The sequence below is a fragment of the Jaculus jaculus genome, chromosome 6 (genome assembly GCF_020740685.1).
Source record: "Jaculus jaculus isolate mJacJac1 chromosome 6, mJacJac1.mat.Y.cur, whole genome shotgun sequence".
NCBI classification, from domain to species: domain Eukaryota; kingdom Metazoa; phylum Chordata; class Mammalia; order Rodentia; family Dipodidae; genus Jaculus; species Jaculus jaculus.
In genome coordinates, this window is record NC_059107.1 from 83,765,150 (window position 1) to 83,789,654 (window position 24,505).

General features: G+C 42.8%; 1 protein-coding gene across 4 annotated transcripts in view; it reads right to left on the minus strand.

The window, feature by feature from the left end:
• The window catches only part of Prickle1 (prickle planar cell polarity protein 1), a 124,575-nt gene that overhangs the window by 11,018 nt on the left and 89,052 nt on the right, over positions 1-24,505 (minus strand). Inside the window, exons 1-4 of one of the 4 annotated variants that reach the window (XM_045152115.1) lie at positions 18,992-19,117; positions 3,373-3,557; positions 1,290-1,403; positions 229-366 (exon numbers count right to left, since the gene is read on the minus strand). In XM_045152115.1, the coding sequence (XP_045008050.1) occupies positions 229-366; positions 1,290-1,403; positions 3,373-3,504 (384 nt within the window). In that variant the 5' untranslated portion in view covers positions 3,505-3,557; positions 18,992-19,117. Of the gene's footprint in view, positions 1-228; positions 367-1,289; positions 1,404-3,372; positions 3,558-17,794; positions 17,936-18,193; positions 18,209-18,991; positions 19,118-24,505 lie in introns of those variants that run through there. The other 3 variants (XM_045152117.1, XM_045152114.1, XM_045152116.1) reach the window with 3 other exon arrangements.

A 24,505-nucleotide genomic window follows, 5' to 3' on the forward strand; every position in this document is an offset into this window, starting at 1 on the left:
TAGGCTGTTTCATCCCAGGTTCACACACAGGCAAGCTGACTCCCAGTGCTGTACACAGCAGCAGAGACATTGTATGAATGACTATGCAGTAAGTAAAGCTGTCTCCTAAAAAGTGTGGAGGTTTTAAGGGCATGCCTTTGTGCCAGCTATCACGTATCTCCTTCCCCTGGGTCATTCCATCCACATCAATCCCCCTGCTTCCGTGCCTGTCCTAGCAAGGAAGAATACCTGCTCACACACAGCATGCATCACTGCTCGAGACAAGAGCTTGATGGTTCCTCTTCCCAAAGCCTCTTTCTTCCTTTGAGCACTGAACACCTGCAACTCCTTTTTCTCCTCTTCACTCAGAGACTGGCAGTACCGCACCTTCATGGGAAGGGAAACAGAAGCACTGTCCATTTGCTGTTTTCTGAGTTAAGCTTCCAGGAGAGAAAACCAGTTTAGCTGCTCTACCTTGAATCTTCAACTTTACTTTTTTTTAAACGGGTATGCCAGGGCCTCTTGCCACTGCAAACAAACTCTAGATGAATGCACTACCTTGTGTAGTTGGCTTTATGTGGGTATTGGGGAATTGAACGTAGGCTATTAGGCTTTGCAAGCAAGTGCCTTAACCACTGAGCCATCTCTCCAGCCCGAATCTCCAACTTTAAAATGACACAGAGCTGAAATATTGCAGTCTCTAGAAAAACAAAGTGTGATCTGAAGGAATAGTCATTTATTTTTCTAGAAATGAACTGTTTGACATCAGCATTGAACAGCAAGAGATACTGAAAAAAGTAAGACATTAACCTTTCCATAGAAAGTTTAAACTTGGTAACTGCATTTTTATTCCATATTCTGTAGGTGCTTAACTCTATGTCAGGCCTTAACTAGCTACCACTTTCACCCTGCATGAGGGCAAGGAAAGCCCTGGAATTTGTGGGTTCCTTATCATTGGTGGGTGGCAGAAAACACTACAAAAGACAACTTTTGTGAAGTTTATTAAAATGACACCTTTTTTCTCTTAAAGAATGAAAAGCTGTATTCTTAGGTCTGATTTTATTTTTGTTTATTTTTTATTTTTAAAGTTTAAAGAGACTTTATTAGATTAAAAGAGGGAAACAGTAGAAAGTACAGAAAGCTCCTACCCATGAGAAGACACAAGGGGGTTAGAAAAATCCCTCCTTAGGAACAAATTTTAATGGAAGAAAGGCCAAAGAAAGCCCTAGCTTGGGCTCAGGAGAAGAGCGGGTCCCTGGATGCTTATTTATTTTCTTTTTTCCTAATGAATCTTCCTCCCGTTACTTTACCTCATTATCATGTGGTGGCAACTGGTACAAAAGCTGTTTAATCCGATGTTTCTCTCCAGGACTGTTAACATAAGGGACTTTGTCCTCCGGCAAGCACGCAAAATAGAGCTGGATCTGCATGGGCGGCACAGGCACAGACACACTGGAATGAGTACGCAGCAAACCAAGGTCTGAGAAGCCTTTCGTGTTAGCTGCCTTTCTGTCCTTACAGGGTTTGGCTTCAGACAGTTAATGAGGAGAACAGCTGAGCCAGCTCAGCAGCCCTGCAGATAACTGGCACCCAACTGCTAAACTGCTCTTCAGGAATGCAATCTGTAGTGACAATTAGGGACGTCATAAATTACATGCCATAAAATATGCACAGTTAATGTTACTGTCCTTTAGCCAGTCTTCCAGGGTCAGCCAGGGACCATTGGAGAGTCCCTGGTGAATTCTGCAAATGACCACACAGACTTTTACACAAACATTTTCAATTTGGTCTCTGAATTATACATGCTACACAAACAAAAAATGGTTTTTGCTAAACAGAAACTCTCCCTGTCCTGATTGTCTCAAACACCAGCTTTCCTGGTGTCCTGATGTGCTGTCTACAATACCCAGCTTCCGTTTTCCCCAGGAAACAGGACAGGAGCCATGCTATACTTAGCTCATTCTGAAAGAACTTCATTTTCATGTTTGTGTCTTTAAATGAGAAGCATCTCTTGATGAGCATTGCAAAGGAGACTGCAGTGCTGAGGAGTGAAAGGGAGTCAAGCTAAAAGCCTCAGGGACTTTGGGACTAGTCTAGTAGCAGTGTCACAAAAACCTACCCTCCAAAGATGTAAAAAGGGGTTCTTTTGAATAAGCATTTCCTCAAAATACTGCTTCCCTAACTTCTGCACTAACATTCTTTCCCCTGTATGGCTCTAGAAGCCTTTCACTGTTACTTTTCTGTCACCACCTACACAAACATTGGGTCTAGGATGTATAAGGAGACCTTATTGCCAATGGAGTTCTCCCCTTCCTGGAAACAGCCAACTATAAAACAACCATCTATCCAACTGTCATCTTTTATTTCAAAGGATACCTTTGCCCTAAGGAGCTCTATCACCAGCAATTTTCAACAAGTTCATTGTAAAGATATCAGGGAAATAAAAACAAACATACAGATTAAATTCATTTTCCTTAAAATAATAATAAAATCACTCCCCCACCCCAATCTCTAGTACATGGTAACAGATATATACTTATCAGAGGTTGCCTTTCTTGGTACCACCACTTCAGGTGGATTTTTATAGCTCTGTACCTCTCTTTCCAATTGGAATTGGCCTGTAAGGTGTCTTTTTTTTTTTAAATTGTTTGTTTTTATTTATTTATTTGAAAGCGACAGAGGGAGAAAGGCAGAGAGAGAGAGAGAGAGAGAGAGAGAGAGAGAGAGAGAGAATGTGCACGCTAGAGCCTCCAGCCTCTGCAAACGAACTCCAGGCGCGTGCGCCCCCTTGTGCATCTGGCTAATGTGGGTCCTGGGGAGTCAAGCCTCGAACCGAGGTCCTTAAGCTTCACAGGCAAATGCTTAACCTCTAAGCCATCTCTCCAGCCCCATTTTCTTTCTTTCTTTCTTTTTATTTTTTTTTTAGGTAAAGTCTCGCTCTAGCCCAGGCTGACCTGGAATTCACTATGTAGTCTCAGGGTGGCCTCGAACTCATGGTAATCCTCTGACCTCTGCCTCCCAAGTGCTGAAATTAAAGGTGTGTGCCACTATGCCCCACATACTTTTAATAATATCTTTTGTTGCCACTGAAGTTTTAAAACAGGTTTCTCTCCCTGCCCAGAGTAACTCATCAGAAACCCACATAACAAATGCACACACAGTGCCCTGGAGTCCACTGATCATAAAGGCAAAAACAGTATTAGCCATGGGTGAGGAGATCTGTGATGCATACATAGTTACATGGGAAACCAAATAGGACCTTAAAAGCAAAATTTCAAAGTCATCCATGGAGAAGTCAGGACTGAGGGGAGGGTGGTGAGGCTCCACACAGTTCTGGAAACAGTGCGCTAGTATTTCTGAAAATCCAACCAAACAGGGTATCAGGGCTCCCACCTGCTCCGGCCTAAGGCCTGGGGGTACCCAGGCATACTCCTCCAGTGCACAGCCAGAATCATCGTCGGAGGTGGAACTTCTCTGACACCCAAAGGCCAGTTTGCTCATTTTGGGCTCCATCTCCAAAGGCATAGTACTGAAGTCAAACCTTGGCTCCTCAGTCACAGGGCATCCAATAGCAGCTGCTGTGGATGACGGAAGAACAAAGCAAATGTAAAAACCTAAATGCGTTACATTTATCCTCCATTAGCTTTGATTTAATATTTGTTTACACATAGCTGGGCCCAGAGTATGTAATCAAATTACTAGTGTCACTGCTTTCCAATTCCCAGCATAACTGAAATAACTGGGAAATCACCCTACCAGCTCAGTAGTGGTATATATTTTTGAATGCAACCAAAGCGCATTGTTCCCAGATGCCTTAAAACAATGTTTCATTGTAAATTCATTTGGAAAATACTCAAAATTGCTTTTTTAACTTTCTAACTTGTCTACAAATAAAGACCCATGAATTCCCAGAATTTAGAAGTGCTGACAATTGGCCTACCTGCCTCACCTATCATGCACCAAGAAAGATGATTGCAGAGACCCTTTGGCTCCCCATTTTTCCTAAGCAATTTTCTAGAGTATACCTTGCTTCCTGCTAAGACAGAGTCTGCTAGCCAAACTGTATAAATTTCAGACTTCAAATATATGACACTAAACTTAGCTTACACCGGGAAAAGTAACAACCCAGCTAAATCCTCATATAGCCCATGAAATCTTCAATCCTAAGAACTAACATCATCTAGACATTCATCAATGACTTCCTTCAACCAATAGTAACTGAATACAGCACTAAGTCAAAATAAAATCCATCTTGGTAACTATTAATATGTAATTGCATTATAAGCCAATGTTCAAAAGTTACACAGTACCTATGTGTGAAATGGAACTAAGCCCACTATTGGGTAAAATGAGCTGTTAAATCCCCCATTTGAATGAAAAACCACCTCAGATGAAGGACAATATAAGTGACAAGATAACATTTCTTGCCCAAGAGCCAGGAACTTTATCACTATATTATCTTTTTGTCCTGATTGGTAAAAGTCATCCCTCATGTGAGGTACCAAGAAACCCCCACAAGAACCTCAGAACCAGATGGAACTTTTTTTTCTTTGGTTTTTCGTGGTAGGGTCCTCATTCTAGCCCAGGTTGACCTGAAATTCACTATGGAGTCTCAGGGTGGCCTCGAACTCATGGCAATCCTCCTACCTCTGCCTCCCGAGTGCTGGGATTAAAGGCATGCGCCACCACACCCGGCTCATCAGATGGAACTTTTAATGGCTGTCCCTTTCCCCTCAAAAAAACCCAAAAATCAAAAGAAAGAAAACTGCAGTGAGTCAAACACAGTCATTTTAGGGCAACCAAGGGTCAAAATGTTAAATGACATACAAAATCACAGAGCTAAAAGCTAGACTTCCAAAAATTCTCCTGATTTTAAAATGTTCTCATCTGGCTAGGTGTGGTGGTGCATATGCCTTCAAGCTCAGCACTTGGGAGGCAGAAGGCTATAAGTTTGAGGCCACTCTGAGACTACATAGTGACTTCTAGGACTGCCTGGGCTAGAGCGAGACCCTACCTAGAAAAAAAAAAAACAAAACAAACAATCTGCTTACACACTTGGAAAGGTGTTGAAATCCTAAATAATTTTGGTCTCAGATAAAAATTTCTCAATGCAACACTAAACACATTGTTTTAGAAAACATTATTAAAGCATATGGTTGTCGAAATTAAATTTTTCTCTTATAAATCCAAGGACACTTAAAATATAAAATTAGGGGCTTGGGAGATAGCTCAACAGTTAAAGGAGTTTGCTTGCAAAAGCCTGCTGGCCTGGGTTCAATTCCCCAGTATCCATGAAAAGCCAGATGCATAAAATGGCACATGCATCTGGAGTTATTTGCAGTGCCAAGAAACCCTGGCATACCCATTCTCTCTCTTTTTCTCTTCCTCTCTGTTCACATATATGCTAAAATATTTTTTTAAAAGTTAAATTAGAAAAGTTTCCACTAGAATCTTTGTCCTTGCCTAATAACACAAGAACTGAAATTCTGACTTGTTTGCTGTTGTGTTTTTTAAGGCAGGGTCTCATTTTTGTCTAAGCTGATCTGGAACTCATTCTGTAGCTCCAGGCCAGCCTTGAACTCATAGCAATCTTCCTATCTCAGCCTCCTGAGTGTTGAGAGTGCCACCAGGCCTGGCATTTTTTATAATTTGGATTTTCCTTACTTTTTAATATGGTGTGTACTTGGTACCAGGCCCAGGGAGTTTATGCTTTGGCATATCCTTCACTTAGACAGTGCTGAGTAACGGCAGTCAGCTACTGGAGCATGGCTCCTATACTTGTAAGAGTCACAATAAAAATGGTCAATAAAAATGTAACCTCAAAAATACTTTGACTTAGGCATGCACATTCATATGTTGTATTACTCAGCACAAGAGCAAAAGGGGAACTGGTCACTGCATATGCTTTAGTCCTGGTTGAAGGGCTTCTGAGGAGGTCTACAAACATTTGGTCTGGCAAAATACCATCTTTCAGGCCAAGCACATAAGGCCATGGGAAATTACAGTCAAACAGAAAATTCCATTTGCTTCATTTCCAGGTGTTGTGTTTTGGGTTGCTCATGTGAACAGGAGCAGCAATCAGGTTTATAATCAGGCTGAGTTACTCTAGAAATGCAACTATCCAAAGCAGAGGTTATGTTAAAAAGCTATACATTTTTCTCATCATGCCTTTTTTTTTTTTTTTTTTGTCTTTTGGTAGAATTAACATTAGATGGATAAAAGTGGCCCTGAACTTTATTTTTATTAACTTTTTTTCCCTTTGGTTTTTCAAAGTAGGGTCCTGGAATTCACTATGTAGTCTCAGGGTGGCCACAAAGTCATGGCAATCCTACCTCTGCCCCCAAGTGCTGAGATTAAAGGTGTGAGCTACCACATATGGCCCTATTTTTGTTAACTTTTTTAAAATGTATTATTTTTTATTGACAACTTCTAAACTTAAGACAATAAACCATGATAATTCCCTCCTCCCCCTCACTTTCACCTTCACAACTACACTCTCCATCATATCCCTTTTCTCTCTCCATTAGTCTCTCTTATGTTTTGATGTCATCGTCTTTTCCTCCTCTTTTAAAATATATTTTATTGGGCTGAAGAGATGGCTTAGCAGTTAAAGTGCTTGCCTGTGAAGCCTAAGGACTCCGGTTTGAGGCTCGATTCCCCAGGACCCAAGTTAGCACAAGGGGCGCACACGTCCGGAGTTCGTTTGCAGTGGCCAGAGGCCCTGGCACGCCCATTCTGTCTATCTGCCTCTCTCTGTGTCTGTCGCTTTCAAATAAAAAAATAAACAAAAAAATATTTTATTTATTTGACAGAGAGAGAGAAAGAAGAGGAGAGAGAGAAAAAACAGGCATGTCAGGGTCTCCAGCCATTGCAAACCAACTCCAGGTGCCTGTGCCCCTTGTGCATCTGGCTTATGTGGGTCCTGGAGAATCGAACCAGGATCCTTTGACTTTGCAGGCAAATGCCTTAACCACTAAGCCATCTCTCCAGCCCTCCTCCTAACTTTTAATTTCAATTTTCAAAACAAGTGCAAGAATAGAAAACTCCTATATGCCCTTCACCTAGACTTCTCAGGTGTCCTCACTGCACTCCCTGGGCTTTGTTATCATTGTCATCTTCATCATCTCTCCCACTACTTCTCATGGAATCCATTTGAGCCTATTTACTCCGTTCTCTCTTTTTTTTTTTTTTTTGGTTTTTCGAGGTAGGGTCTCACTCTGGTCCAGGCTGACCTGGAATTAACTCTGTCATCTCAGGGTGGCCTTGAACTCATGGCAATCCTCCTACCTCTGCCTCCCGAGTGCTGGGATTAAAGGCGTGCGCCACCACGCCTGGCTTACTCCATTCTCCTATAAACCACAGTTAACTGTATCTTTTAAAAATATGTACTGGCATAGGAGTCACACCAAAACCAGCCTAGGTAGGGATTTAAGCATCACCATAGCAAAATAAACTTTTCTTCTGACAAATGAAGGTGTATAGGTTTTTATTGGCCAGAGCAGAGAAGCAGGAGAGATCAAGATCTACCAGAAAGGAAGAAACCAGCCAGAATCCCACCAAGGCACTTTGGATCCACAAGCCCACCAGGCCCAGCACCCAGCTGCAGGAGCAAAGACCAAATGGGGGATTTTTCCAACCTCACAAAACCTGAAGGAAAGACAAATAAGGAGCTGCTGAAAGGGACACAGGCAGGACCAGCTGAGCAGTTCCAGTACAACTCTAGGCTTCCTGCACTTTCCCACCCCCCATGGTCAGAACCACAAACCTCCAGAGAATGCATTCAGCCCCCTGTGGCAGGACATTCAGCACAGCTGATCAGAGCACCAGCTCCACAGCACAACATGGAGGGGTAGAGGTGGGCACTCAGCACTGGTGAGATTGGAAGCCACGCCAAAAGGTAATGAGGCCAACTGACAGAAAAGCAGGTACCTGCACTGGAAGTACTAATCATGTCAGGGCAGGTTATGGGTTACATATTCATTGTTGGGGTTACCATTTTCAATTAGGTTGTATTTTGGGGTTGCCTATTGTTGCATTTGATATTTTCAGATACATAGGGCCTTTGTCTTTTTCTTCTATCATTATTGGGGGAAGTGTCTGATTCAGACCCAGGTCGACTTGGAACCCAACTCAGAACAGAAGTCTCAACCTCCTAGCTGACAGAATTAAGGGTGTACAGCAACACACACCCTTAGAAATTTTGGCTTTGTTGGTTTCAATCCCCATATTTGCATACTCTGTGACGGTTTTTATTGAATGTGTATATTGCTCAGATGAATTTTAGAATTTACTAACAAAATGCTCTACCCAGCCCACTGGAATACTTGAATAGGAGGCAAACTCAACACGTAGGATTACTTCTGTGGTTGGACTGGAATACAAGAGCTATACTTGGCACCTTAAACTACTACTCTGAAGGTACATAAAGTTGGACTTCCAAGTCTAAGAGCACCACAGATAATTAGAAAGCCCAAGCATTAAATCAACTCAGGATGCAAAAATCACTACATTATAATACAAGAAACACAAAGAATCAAGACAATACAACACTATGAAAAATTATAAATCCATCAGAAATGGTCCCCCCAATGAGACTGTTTTAGATGAAATGCCTGACAATGATTTAAAAAAATGATTTTACCTATACTCAAAGAAGAAAACAAAGGAATTAAAGAAGAAAACAAACTCCTGAAGGAATTCCAAGAGAACACAGGAAACCAGCTTAATGAAATAAGAAGGTCATTACAAGACATAAGTAAGGAAATAGAAGTACTGAAGAAAAACCAGGCACTCTAGCACTGTAAAACATAGTCAAATAAACTCTGTGGAAAGTTTCACCAGTAGAATGGATGGAGAACAGACTATCTAAACTAGAAGACCAGGTGGCAGATCTAACACAGTCCAACAAAGAGAAAGATAAGCTCATAGGAAGGTATGAATGGGAATTTTAAGATATTGGGGACATTATGAAAAGATCAGGGTAAAATAGAAGGAAGAATTTCAAACCAAAGGCATAGTAGGTGTTTACAGCAAAATCATAGAACAAAATTTTCCCCAAATTGGGAAAGAAATGCCAATGCAGATATAGGAAGCTTTTAGAACACCAAACAGACAAAACCTGGAAAGAACCTCTCCTTGCCATGTTATAATTAAACTACTAAACTCACAAACAAAAGAGAATATATTGAAAGCAGTTAGAAAAAGCAGGTCCTTTTATAGTGAAGAGAAAGCAAAGCACACACATGAGGAAACAGGAATAAATAAACTATACTCAACAGTTCAAACAAGAAAGTAAGGGTAAATCAGAAAGCACTACAAAACAAGAAGAACAGAGAGAATAAATACATATCTTTCAATAATAACTCTTAATAACAATGGTCTCAATGCCTCAACAAAAAGACACAGGCTTGCAGACTGGATTAAAAGGCAGGATCCTGCCATTTGTTGCTTCCAGGAAACTCATCTCTCAATAAAAGATAGATACTGTCTTAGGGTGAAAGGATGGAAAACATATTTCAAGCAAATGGGTCTAGAAACAAGCCAGGGTTGCTATCCTAATATCTGACAGGATAGACTTCAAACCAACATTAGTGAGGAAAGATAAAGAAGGTCACTTTATACTGATTAAAGGAACACTCCAACAGGACAATCCTAAACGTATATGCACCTAATATGGGGACTCCCAATTTCATCAAACAAACACTATTAGAACTAAGGTCACAGAAAACACCAAACACAATCGTAGTGGTGACTTCCATATCCTACTCTCATCAATTGACAGGTCATCCCAGCAAAAAACAAACAGAGAGACATCTGCATTAAATGATGACATGGAACAAATGGACCTAACAGATATCTACAGAACATTCCATCCAAATGCTGTAGAATATACATTGTTCTCAGCAGCACATGGAACATTCTCCAAAAGAGACCACATATTAGGACTCAAAGCAAATCTTAAATACAGGAAAACTGAAATAATCCCTTATATCTATCTGACCACAGTGGGATTAAACTAAAAAATCAGCAACAAGAAAAACTACAGAGCATACAGAAATTCATGGAGACTAAATAGTACACTACTGAATGATGAAAGGGTCATTAAAGAAATCAAAAAGGAAATCAATTAATTTGTAGAATGAAATGATGATGAGAATACAACATACCAAAACCTTTGGGACACAATGAAAGCAATCCTAAGAGGGAAATCTATAGCTCTAAGTGCCTACATTAAGAAATTAGAGAGTTCACAAGTAAATAATTTGATACTTCACCTTAAGCCCTTGGATAAAGAACAAGGGGCTGGAGAGATGGCTTAGCGGTTAAGTGCTTGCCTGTGAAGCCTAAGGACCCTGGTTCAAGGCTCGGTTGCCCAGGTCCCACGTTAGCCAGATGCACAAGGGGGCGCACGTGTCTGGAGTTCGTTTGCAAAGGCTGGAAGCCCTGGCTCGCCCATTCTCTCTCTCTCCCTCTATCTGTCTTTCTCTCTGTCACTCTCAAATAAATAAATAAAAAATAAACAAAAAAATATTAAAAAAAAAGAACAAGGCAAGGCAAAAATTGGTAGATGGGAAGAAATAATAAAGATTAGGGCAGAAGTTAACGAAACAGAAACCAACAAAACAATCAAAAGAATCAATAAAACAAAGAGTTGATTCGTTGAAAGGATAGACAAGATTGATAAACCTTTAGTAAATCTGACCAGAAGGACAGAAGAGACAAAAATTAATAAAATTAGAGATGAAAAAGGCACCATGACAATAGATACCAAAGAAATTCAGAAAACCATAAGGATATACTTTAAGAATATATATGCCTCTATGTCTGAAAATCTGAAAGAAATAGATGATTTCCTTGATGCAGATGACCTACCAAAATTAAATCAAGATGAGATAAACCATTTAAACAGACCTATAATAAGTACAGAGATCCAAGCAGTTATAAAAAGTCTCCAAACCTGGGTCTTGAGAGATGGCTTAGTGGTTAAGCCCTTGCCTGTGAAGCTTAAGGACCCTGGTTCAAGACTTGATTCCTCAGGACCCATGTAAGCTAGATGCACAAGGTGGTGTATGCATTTGGAGTTCATTATCAGTAGCTGAAGGCCTTGGTGCACCCATTCTCTCCCTCCCTCTTTCTCTCTCTTTCTCTCTGCCTCTTTCTCTGTCGCTCTCAAAAAAAAAAAAAAGGCTCCAAAATAAAAAATGTCCAGGCCCAGATGGATTCACTGGTGAATTTTACCAGACCTTCATGGAAGAACTAACATCACTGTTTTTCAAACTTTTCCACAAAATAGAAAAGGTAGGAATTCTACCAAACTCCTTCTATGAAGCCAGCATCACCCTGATGCCAAAACTAGACAAAGACAGAACAACAAAAAAAGTACAGACCAATCTCCCTCATGAATAGCCTAGATGTGGTAATAATAAAGATGTGGTATATTTACACAGTGGAGTTCTATTCAGCAATAATGAAAAATGAGATTATGAAATTTGTAGGGAAATGGATTTATCTGGTAAGGATTATATTAAATGAGGTAACCCAGACCCAAAAATCCAAACATCACATGTTCTCTCTCATATGTGGATCCTAGCTACAAATGTGTAGACTTCTATGTACGCTGGAACCAAAAATCAATAGCAGAGGCCAGTAAGCTAGAAAAAGACTATAAGAGAGGAGAAAAGGAAGGACTTAAGGGGATGGTATTGTATATATGTAAGTAGAGGAACAGATTATAGGGCGGGGAAAGACCTAAGCAAGGCCAGGGGAAGAGACTGAGTAGCAAAAGGGCGGGGGGAGGGAGAAGGGCGATCAATATTCAAGATATTCTGAATAAGACATATGAAAGCTTACTTTTTTGGATTAATGGCACATCCAGAAGCCACAGATTGTTACTAGAAAATTTTCAGTGTCAGTGTCAGGGATGCCTTCCAGTGAGTTGTTGGCCAGGGAGGCTCCTGTTGCCTCCAAAACATTATAGGCTATTGCCAAGGCCCTAGGATTCCCAAGAGTAACAAATGGTAAGACCCTATTGCTGAAGACTCCCCATTCCTGGACAGCAAGGTCACTAAGAAATCAAGCTGGGACTGAGCTGAAAACCTTCTCCCTATAGACCAGCCAACTGAAAGCTGGAAAAAGCTGCAGTGCATGCAATCCTATGGGAGACAGAAGTCATCAGTTGTGAAAACAATGGATACTGGAAGCCTCAAGTTTGGCCAGCTAGGCCAAATGACTGAATAGGTGCAATAGTGGCATGTCTGCTCTAAAGGAAACCAACTGCTCTCTAACTGGACTGGAGGCCCACTCTGTGGGAGGGAATATATACTCACAACCTAATCAAAAGCCTATGGCAGGGGAGGCCATGAGACTCAGAGGTATAAAGCCTGCTCTTGTGAGTTAAATTAATATATTTTGCTCACCAAACTTCCCAGTAAGCACTATACTGTTTATATTCATATATTAATGGTACTCTCACTTTTGGTTAGAGAAGCTTCTCTTTTCAGATGGCAGTGACCACTAGGATGACCTAAAAAGCAACATAGTGCTGAGAAGTGATAGAGGACTGTCCAACGCTGAAACATCTCCATCACACCCTCCAATACTCAGGGTTCGTTATGGGAGAGGTGGTGGAAAGAATGTAAGAGCCAAAGGAAGGGTACGACTCCTTACAATGCAACTGTCCAGACAGAAATAGGTCTTGATATCCACGACCTCACAAGGGCATAGCAGGACCTTGACAAGACCCTCATAATAGGAGAAAAAGACAATGACATCAAAATAAGAGACTAGGAGAGAGGGGGAGGGGATATGATGGAGTTGTGAAGGGGAAAGTGGGGGAGGGGAGGAAATTATGGTTTCTTGTCTATAAGTATAGACACTGTCAATAATAAAATTCTATACTGCAAATGAATAAATATAAAATAAAAATATGTATTTAAAAATAACAAAACCTGGGTTGGAGAGATGCCTTAGCAGCTAAGTGCTTGCCTGTGAGGCCTAATGACCCAGGTTCATTTCCCCAGTACCCATGTAAACCAGATGCACAAGGTGGCACATGTATCTGAAGTTTCTTTGCAGTGGTTATAAGTGCTGATTGTACCCATTCTCTCTTTCTTCCTCTCTCTCTCTCTCTCTCTCTACTTGCCTCTTTGTTTTTCAACTAAATAATAAATAAAAATTTTGAAAAATAGCAAAACTGGGGACTAGGAAAATGACTTAGTGGTTACGGCATTTGCCTGCGAAGCCTAAGAACCTGTGTTTGATTCCCTAGGACCCATGTAAGCCAGATGCACAAGAGGGAACATGTGTCTGGAGTTTGTATGCAGTGGCTAGAGGCCTTGGTGTGCCCATTATCTTTTTCTCTTTCTGTATCTTTCTCTCTCATAAATAAATAAAATATTTTAAAAAATAGCAAAACCTATGTGCAAGGACGTTGGTGATATGGCTCAATGGTAGATTGTAAGGTTGGTAGGGAAGAGGACCTGGGTTCAATACTAAGAAACAGACAAAGAGAAAATCCAAACCACCACTACCCATGTGTAAGCAAGGCATATTAGATACTGAGGGGAAAAAAAAAAAGAATGAAAAGCCAGAACAGCTCAATGTATCAGTATGCTGTGATTACTCAGAGGCAGTTTACTGTCTTGCTTGTGAAGTGCTGTTTTAGTGAGTGGATGCAACCACAAGTGACACACAGTGACACCAGCTCTCTACTAGGACCGGCAGTGCACTGGTAAGAGTCCCACTTCTCCAGTGCCTCTTTATAAGTAAGAAAACAAATAAATCTCCACATACAGGGGTTAAGTACAATTTTCTCAGGCTTTTCTCATGAGTTTGTTACAATTCTAAATAGAGGTTACTTCACTAGGCAAATGTGTAGAGAAAGCAAAACCTTTCATATCCAGTCACACCATGAAGGATGATGTTAAGGTCAAGCACAGACAACAGGACCTTGAATTCAAACAAGTTATGAGTTCTTTGCGATTCTTGAAGATTAAAATGCCACCTTTAAGAGCCAAATAGAGAAATGAAAAACTAAAGGGCACAGACAACAGGAAAGTGAGAAACAAGCAGTAGAGAGCTGGGATACTCTTTTCTTAGACAAGAAATTGTCATGGGGGTAGTGTTTCATGCAAGCTAAGCCGTAGAAAGTGTGACTGCTCCATTTCCCCCCTTTGTCCTTGCTCTCCCCTCTTCCTTAAAAACAGCAAGATGGCTACTTCTTACCATTTAAAAAGAACCAAACACAGACAACTTGCAGATGCATGACTTCTCAATCATCATATAATTGTCAAGAGAACATCTGACCCAAGAGAAAGAGCAGTGAGAACATGCTCTCCTAGGGTTGAGGTGCTCTGAAGTTTCAGTGCTTTTTACAAGTCACTAGACATCTTGGGACCTTGTTCTTTAAAAATAGCTACCACTGGAGCTGGAGGGATGGCTTAGTGGTTAAGGTGCTTGTCTGAAAAGTGAAAGGACACAGATTCGATTCCCCAAGACCCACATAAACCAGATACACAAGGTGATGCATGAGTCTGTAGTTTGTTTGCAGTGGCTAGAGCCCACGGCACACCCCTCCTCTCTGTCTCTCTTCCTCTGTGTGTGTGTGTCTCTTTCTCTCAAATAAGTGAATAAAAATTATTTTTAAAAAAAGAACTACCATTCTCCTTCCAAAGATGGTATAAGGCTGCAAAAACGTTCCCAGTCAGGAAAGAATTATATGACTAGATAGCATTAGAGTCACAATTGCACTGTACTAAATGACATTATTACTTCCACTGTGATTGGACAAGTTTCCTTAAAGCAGATCAGTGGCATCTAGAATAGGAACACCAAGCTAGTAACAAAGGAAGACATCATGTTCACACCTGAGTTTTGTTGTGTTTGTGTGTGTGTGTGCATGCGCGTGTTCAGGAGGGTTCTAGCCTCCTAAATGACAATTTTGCCACCATCCCCAGCAGTCTTGAGGGCAAGCTCCTACCAGTCCCACAGTCAACCTGGGCTGCACACAGTGGGCACTGGCAGAGCACATGGGTCCTAGGCTGAGCAACAGCTTTAAATGGCTTCTGTCACGTGCTGGCTATGAGGGACACTAGTCCCCTAAATTATATTATGTCCTAAATCACCCAGCGGTATAATGAAGAATGCCTCCTGACATTTACTTTCTAGATTCATTCACTCCTTATATTTAAGATCACTGCTGATGAATTCTAGGGAATATCAAAAAGAGGGAAAATGGCCAGAACTTTAAAATACTGTGCCCAGTGTGATAAGAATGGTTCATCACATTATGCATTTCCTTCCTCTCTAGTGTAGTGAGTGTGGAAATCAGATGGCTTGGCCACTGGCTGATGACTTGTTTTCATGTTAAGCACAGTGGAAAGTGCAATGGTTTCAGAATTCCAGAAATAGGAGTTCCACCTCCATCTGGGGGTGACATGGGAACCTGTTCTTCACCTTGAATATGGGGTAGTTTAGGGTCATTGTGCCACAAGGAACTGTTGTCCAGAGCTGCAGTTCCTAAACCATAACCCATAACTTTCCAATGACCAGCAAACTATCTGTATGTGTTTTTCTTCCTGCTGCTATGTTTTGATTCCTACTACTACTGTCTTGTGCCCATAACCAACAACTTAAAAATAATTGTTGCCGGACATGCTGGCATATGCCTTTAATCCTAGCACCTGGGAGGCAGGGGTAGAAGGATCTCCATGAGTTGGAGGCCACCCTGAGACTACATAGTGAATTCCAGGTCAGCCTGGGCTAGAGTGAAACTCTACCTCAAAAAAAAAAAAAAAAAAAAAAATTGTTGCTCCCAGTTATTTTGTAAATTAGGCAACTATCTTTGAAAAAGTTTGCTCAAAAATACAGAGTGGGGCTGGAGAGATGGCTTAGCGGTTAAGCGCTTGCCTGTGAAGCCTAAGGACCCCAGTTCGAGGCTCGGTTCCCCAGGTCCCATGTTAGCCAGATGCACAAGGGGGCACACGCATCTGAAGTTCGTTTGCAGAGGCTGGAGGCCCTGCCGTGCCCATTCTCTCTCTCTCTCTCTCTCTCTCTCTCTCTCTGTCTTTCTCTCTGTGTCTGTTGCTCTCAAATAAATAAATAAAAAATTTAAAAAAAAATACAGAGTGATCACACTTAGATGAGGGCACAGGAATCACTGGGAAAATTAGATGGCATTCCCTTGGGGACCACATCTCTGATCCCCCAAAGCAGCTGTATTACTTTGCTTTGCTACTGCAGTTACTTACCATCACTTTATTTTCTACCAGGCTGTATGCTCTGCCCAGGATAGCTAAGCTGACCTTGAGCTATCCATAGATGAGCCTCCACTGCTGTCCCCCCCCTCCCCGCAGAGCACTTACTAAGGCAGCATGGTAAGTGAAGGCTCAGAAGCACAAAGAGGATGGTTTTTCCAGGAGCAAGATTCTTCCACAAAAGCAATAATGAACAGCAGCGGTACCTGATCCGTTTGCCAAGACACATACATGCCAGGCAACAATGGACAGCAATGGTACCCAGGTCATATTAGATGGTCAAGAACTCATACATGCCAGGCAGGAAGCTGTACCTTTGACACCACAGGAAATGGGAAATGATGAAGACAAACAAGTAGAAGATGCCACAGTGTGTTTCTGGCCTTTGAAGGAGACTGACATGGTAGTGAGGGTCAGGAAAAAGAAGCCTGGGAGGGGCCCGTTGGCTCCTAAGGAAGCCTAAACATGGAGGCTTGGGGAGGAAAGTGAAAAGGAAGGGGACACTAAGTCAAAAATACAGCTTTGAGTCTTAGAAGATTGAAAAATTACATGTCAATGTGTAAATATGACAGCCACTCCGAAGGAGAAAGAATTTGCGGGTGCTCCAGAGAATGAATTCCCTTGGCTGTACTAAGATTACAACTGTACATCTCCGAGTGATCATTTTCTTGAATCAATTCACCAAATCAAATCACAACTGTGCAAATATGGAACAATCATTTTCAGTGGTGACACTGGATATGAAACCTAAAGTCATTTTCCTAATTACCAATACTTTTCCCAATGAAATTCCATGCTAGTCTCTACATAGAGATTGCCACAACATTGCAGGATTCCTATGAGAAAGTATTTCTTGTTTGAACATGCCTGAGGAAGTTAGAGATCCTTTGATCACCAAAAACCTGAACAGATACTGATTTGTGAAGTCAGTTGGGCTAACATTCCCCAGGTGTCCCCCGCTGCTAAATGCCATCCTGTGGGCCAAACTGTTGAACAGCGTCTTTGTTAATCTGCTTGTTAACAAGGCTTTGGTGCAAGAGGATGTAGATCCCAGGTCCCCCATTCAAAACTACTCAAATTCTTCCAGACTAAACATGCAGGTGAACTCAACTACACGCAAGCCTGATGGTACAGAAACCTGTTCTTTTCAAAATAAAAACTACATAGCTTTTATGATAAACACATTGCCTTGCTTATAACGTTAAAAATGAATCCAAGAGTGATTAAAAACTATTTTGACCTAGGTCTAAACTGCACAGTAAAGAGATGTAACGCTGTAATTCCTTTAAAGTCCACGCCCCTAAAGACCATTCAATGCTTCTGGTTAGCTAGACAGAAGTGACTGCCAACAAACCCAAGCCAACTTCACTTGTGCTGAAAAACAAAAACATAATGAAGTCATATTGCTTATGGCACATTCCTTTACTAAAAGGACTTCATACCAGCAATTGGTGGCACTGGTTTATTTGCCATTTGACATGTTCTGTATTTTCCAGGTAAACTTCCATCCAATTTGCACATTTTCCCAGCTGTTTTGTTCCACCAGTTGTCAACAAACTAACCATTTTTCCAAGAGGAAATGCGTAATTCTTTCAAGGCATCCTAGTTTCATGCGCAGATACATTCCACGACAGTAAGACAGCCTGCTTAACAGAAGGGGGAATCTCGATGGCAAAGCGCGGGGCCCCCACGGCAGCTCCCCAGTGCGCGCCGCGGCCCACGACGCACCGCACCGCGGAGGCTCTGCCTTAACGAGTTCACCGTGTTCCACAGCGGGGCGCGCAGCTATTTTCTCAAAACCGTGTTCCCGTCCGTCTATTGGTTTTCCTTCTTTTCAATTTCTATTTTCCACACCGCTCCAAGGAAACGGCAGCCAGACTTAACTCCAATGTACACACAGACTCGGGTTTCACCCCGTCACCTGTTGGCTCGCGAACAACACTCCCCTTTGTGAAACTCACAGCGCTCGTTTGACACCTCAATAAAGTGCTGGAGAAGTCACCAGACTCGAGCCGCGAAGACGAACTCCCCCCGCCGCCGGGCTAGGAAGCCGCCTCCGCGGGCGTGGCCGCGGGTCCCCGCGCGCAGCCGGCTCGGCGCCCCGGCCCGCGACGACGGCCGCCAGGGGGCGCGTGGGCTCCGGCGTCGGGCCGCCCGGGCCTGCGCGTCGCGGAAGCCGGCCGATCTGCCCCACGGCCCGAGGGGGGGACGGCGTCGCCGCAGCGCGTCCGCCCGGAGCTCGGGCCCCACGGACGCCCGCCTCCGCCCCGTCGGCCCGGCCCCCGCACCTGCCTGCCGGAGCGGCCGGGGTCTCGCGCGCCGCGCGCTGGGGCTCACCCCGCGCCCCCGGCCCCGGCCCCTCCCCCAGCTAAGCGACGACGTGGCGACCTCCCGCAGCGGCGCGGCCCGGCGCCCCCGCGCCCCGGCACGCGTGCCTCCGCTGCGCTCCGCTCGGCTCGGGGTCCCGCGGCGCCCAGTGGAGCGCGTCTCTGCAGCCGGCCCCGCCAGCTTCCAAAGTAACCGGAGCCCGCCGGCAAAAAAATAAATAAATAAATAGAAAATAAACAAAAGTAACCGTTTCCCTTCCTGCCGATCCCACCCTCCGCGGCCCGGCTCCCGCTCGCGTCCGCAGGAGGCGCCGCCCGGCCCCAGCGCGCCGCCGCCCGCTTTCCAGGAACGGTCACTGCTGACCGTGGCCCGGCCGGTCAGCCCGCGCCGCAGCCCTCGGAAAGTTACCTGGCGCGAGGCTCAGCACCTACCTCGGTCCGCTCCATCCCTTCTCCGGGGCTGCCAGTGGCCGGAGCTGCAGTCAGGCGAACACCCCGGGAAGCTTATGTAAACTTCCCCCGCCCGCAGGTGCACGCGCGAGCGAGCCACAAACGCCGGCGGAATTTGCAAGGCTACCACTCGGTGCTGGGGGCGGTGCTGAGGCTCGAACCTACGGTCTCACTCACGCTGGGTAGGCGCTCTACCAACCGAACTACTCTCCTCGCCCAGCAGGGGCTAAGTGCTAAAGAAATCATCTCTACGCTGCCCATAACAATGCCAGCAAATGGCACGTTTAACCTACTTCTCACTTGGAAGAGCTTATTAACATACGAATTCTCCCCTTAAGACTGTCATGCATTTAAAAGCTATTCCTACTGCTCCGAGCAGGAGATTTGTTTTTATCAGCAAATAACAGCAAAAGTAAATAAGGTAGGCACGTTCTTAAGTACCTAGTAAGAGTTTTCACAAGTAGGCTAAGTGACTGCATTGAAACCTACGAAAACGCCAGTCTTGTTTTTACGCTATTTATAGGTGCTCTAAAAGAGGAATTTAACTTCAGTTGGGACCACGGGAATAAAAAAGCAGAACCTCAAAGCAGTCCACAATGATAACTGAGAGATCAGCAGAAGAGTCTGAGACTTCTGACCCCCTAAGTTTTAGTTTGTACAAGTCTCATCAGCAGGCTGCTGAGAGAAGAGGGTGGGGAATGCTAAGGAACTTCAGCCGTTCCCAAAAAGCTAGCAAATAAAAGCAACTCGAAATAATCACTAGTGCCCTACCATATATATATATATAAAATCTAGCTGGGCGTGGTGGCGCATGCTTTTAAGTCCAGCACTTGGAAGGCAGAGGTAGGTGGATCACCATGAGTTCAAGGACACCCTGAGACTACACAGTGAATTCTAGGTCAGCCTCAGCTAGAGTGAAACCCTACCTTGAAAAACCAAAAAATAAAATTAAAAATAAAATAAAATCTGTACCAGTAGGACACTTTAGGATAATTTGCCATATATTTCTAGAGTATGCAACTGAACAATAGCCTATTGTAACTTCAAAAAGATATAAACAAGTTGCTATAAATAAATGGGTCAAGTAAGCAAGTCTCTGACCAAATTCTGTTACCGCTGCTGTAAAAGCAAGGTAGCTGTTTTTTAAGTTACTTTTTTAAAGTGGCCGAGGCCAAAACGTTGTGGTTCTGTTGTTGCCTAGTTTGGAAACACTGACTCAGACAACAGCGTGCAAGTTCAAATGGATCCTCACTTTAAAGGTGATTCTTCAAACCTTCTCAGGTGTAGTTCCTCTGGCCCTTAGGGCATGCGGACTTGTAGAAGGACTTCAAAGGCTCCCACTTTCCCCTGTGGATCTGTGAAATTAATGATGAATACCTGCCTTAGATTTTTTCTTCTCTTTCTGTCTTTCTCTTTTTCAGGGCCCAGGATGGCCTCAAACTTATGTAGACCAGGCTGGTCTTGAACTCCTTATCCCCCTGCAAAGGGCCCAAGTGACAGTATTACTAGTGTGTGCCTGACTTGGATTTCCATTTCCATTTTCCTATTTGGTTGTTTGAGCTCCCTCAGGGAAGATTTCAACTAGTGGTATGTGTGGGATAAACATGCAATCATCCCTATACTATCATGTCTGTAAGAATCAGAGTACCCCCAGATGAATGCATTCCCTCAGGCTGACCCTTGTTGGAATCACTCTTAAGGGAGAGCTTCACATTAAATGCTGAGGCACAAGTACTACACCCTTTAATACCACTGATCAGTGTTAAATGTCAGCCACTGTATTGTAAATACAGTTTGCCACATTTCCAACAGCTTCTGTCAGCTTTATTGTCTATGGTAGTGTTCTTTACTGATTAAGCAGTTTGGGAACAGTTAGAAGCTTCCTACTAACTTTCAATCTGAATGAAACAGACTTTAGTCTGGTCTGAAAGGCGTTGCTATTGTCAGGGGTGAATTTATGCAGATGGGGCGCAAGGCCCCCCAACAGGCATCCTTTTGTTTCAGCCAGGTAGTATATTCATTGCTTCCAGATCACACTTAGTGGAGGCTGAGAAAGGACACAGAGAAATTCTTAGCGTCCTGCTTCCTCCATTCTGATCTCAACTATCACCTGGGCAGAGAGGACTTCTCTAACTTTCTTTCACCCCCGAAACCTTCCCTGACGGGTAACTCTAGGTTCAATCTAAAGCCATTGTGCTATGGATGGGACTATAATAGAAAAAAAAATGCAAAATGCAGAGAAATAAAGACACACTATTTTGTTTCTCAAATGCCAGCCAGCTCTTTTGGGCCTGGTAGGAGATACACAATATGCAACAGAAAGCAAACCTTGGTGCTAATCCTTGACTCTCTCATGGCTTTTATAGTAACCTTGAGTTTTTTTCAGCCCCTTCCCTCTATTTTTTGTAAAGCAAACTTCCTTTTTGGCTTTAAGGCTAAGAGTTTCTGTTGGTATCAGATATCTGAAAGGGATTAGTAACCAAATGTCTGTGATATAGGAAGAGTGTATTTAGAATTTTCTGTTTCTTAACAGAAAAGAGAGATCATGAGCTCCATATTCATCATGCTATCTTATTTACCTAAGCGTGGGAGACAGGTGGCAAACCGGTATGATTAACAGTTTTAGTCTTCAGTGAGGGTCTTCTGGCATAGCAGTTTGGCTCTCACAATGTTCAGACAGGTAACTAAGAGTCACAAAATCTTACAACTGTAGAATTAGTAACAATTCTTGTGTACACAAGGAAACCAGGACCCAGAGGAATAATAGCAGATCTGTATGTTTGTCCCCACACTTGTTAGCACTGTGTATTTGTGCAACATCTCTTACTGTCTGCCAATTTAAAACGTTTCTGTTGTACATTCAGCATGGACAGTATGCCCTAGAAAGCATGGAGTATTTGCAAGTTCTAGTTACCATTAGCTAAGTCTGTTCTATCCCCAGGGAAGGGCCAGGAGGCAGATATCAAGGTCTTCTATAGCTAACAGGCATTATGGAGTTTTATAATAGGTTGCAGCTTCATGAAGTCTCCAATTACTTTCTTTACCCTTTGATTATATTTAAAGCAATATGATTAGAGAGCACGAGTTCTTTAGCATTCTCTACACCCGTCCCCATTAGATTTACAACTTCAAACCTCTCAGCCACCCATTCCCTGCCCTCATCCCTACCTCTTTGGTGAGTAGGGACATCTTCAAAGTACCCAGGTGCACTGGGTTTGCAGTTAGATGAAATGTCTATTTCCTCAATTACTAGGACACTGAGATAAATCACTCATTCTTTTTTTTTTTTTTTTAAGAGGGAGGGAAGAAGGGAGAGAGGGAGAGAGAGAGAGGGAGAGAATGGGCATGCCAGGGCCTCCAGCTGCTGCGGATGAACACCAGTCACATTCATCTGGCTTATGTGGGTCCTGGGAATCAAACCTGGGTCCTTTGGCTTTGCAGGCAAGTGCCTTAACACTAAGCCATCTCTTCATCCAGTAAATCACTTATCTAAAGTGTCACCTTTGGGCTGATGGTTGTTCTATATCTAAAACTACCTGGTTTAGTTTTGGGTAGAACTTCTGGGGAAGGACCACAATCCCTAGTAGGACTTTTGAGAGAGAAACACATGAAAGTGATACAGCTCTGAAAGTCCTTTCCATTATATCCCACCAATGCATGCACCTAGTTCCTCCATCTCAAGCTTCTTGCTCCCCCCAAACTCTACCTGCTCTGGTATTATTGTTTGAGAGAAAGTGTGTGTATGGGAGCACCTGGGCCTCTTGTTGCTGCAAACAAACTACAGATACATGCACCACTTAGTGTATCTGGCTTTACATGGATGCTGAGGAACCAAAGCCAGGTCATACAGGATTTGCAAACAAACAACTTTAACTGATGAGCCATCTCCTCAGCCCTGGTAATTTTTGAGTCTCTAAAAACTCCATAGCTGATCATGGCACATACGAGAGCACTGTCTGTAGCTGTGCTGTGTTGAGATGGGAGAGTAAAGCATCAGGTCCCATGGTCACTGGTACTGATCAAGTGCCATATTCACTAATGCTAATGAACAGGTTCCATACTTACTGATGTGTTTTTCAGAGTTGGAACTGCTGATAAAAGCCAGCAGTCATCTTAGCCTGCTCCACCCCTCACTCCCAACTTTCCTAAGGCACTTCTTAGACAAGCAAAGTCATGTTCAACTTAATTAAGTTACCTAAGATTCTGACTTTAGGTCCTTCAACCTTCCCAACTACTGTGGATCTGGGATTTAACACATCCTTAAATTTCACTATTGAAAAACTGCCAAAATGCTAAGAAATTAAGGATAAATTTTCCAATGAGTGTTTGGAAAGCTGTGCTTTAGAAAGACATCTAAGCCATATTAAGTTGCAAGCAATAACATATATATGTTATAATATAGTATATATGATATACACTATAATATATATTATATACATTATAATATATAACATATATACTAAAATATATATAACATTATATATATTAATGATTACATTGTTTAACTAATTATAGGATAGTATATACAAAGCAAAATCATTTAGAGGATAGAAAAGCAAAGTACTGATATAATTTTCTAGGGAGTGTGGAGATCTACATGAAATAATCATTTTAAGCATACACCTGCTCATATATATTTATTATAGTATAAAGGATCAAGAAGTGTGAAGATGGAGTGATTTTTGAGCTGTGTCTTCCAGGGTCACAAATAATTGATCAAGGTGCTCAGCTGGGGGGCTGGAGTTGCACTATCGGAGATTCATGGCTGAAAGAGTTGGAGCATGGGACAAAGGGACGAAAGACTATGTGCAAAGATAGGTAGGCCCGGGCTACAGCAGGGTATGTGAGCCTTCACAGGGACACTGAGTTATTCTAGGGTACCACAGAAGTGTCAGCATGACCATATGTGTGCCCTTGTTCGAGGGAGGGCAAATAATGCCAGGATACCAGGTGGGAAAAGCTGGAAAGCTTCTCCAAGCAGTCAAGAGCAGTGATGTCAGGGCAGTGTCTGGGGGGAGGGGGGAGGGCAAATAAACTGAATTTGTAGCTGTCAATCATATGTGGTGGAAGTACAGAGCATGAGGTGGAAGATGGGGCCCTGACATTCCTGTGTGAGTCAGCATCCCTTCAGTTTACATGAAAGATAAACAATAGCATAGCCAAGATCTGAGCGCTAACCTGAAACTGCAAACAATTTTCAGTGTCCAGGAGAAACACACCTAAGCTCAGGCTTTGTCTTCCTGTTGATAATCAACTCTAAAATATAGTGTTTACGTACCAGCATTTAAAAAAAGCCCATATCCATCATTATGAAAGAAATCAGCTTATGATCTTCAAGTTAGAATAAAGTCCATAAAGACCTTCCCAAACTGGGTCCCCCTGCAGAGGTGTGAAGGGGGTCTGCAATGCAGTAGTGAGTGTTTAACATGAAACACAGAAGAAGAGATACTGCTTCATATCACACTTTAACTGACAGAATGTTTGCTGCTTTACTTC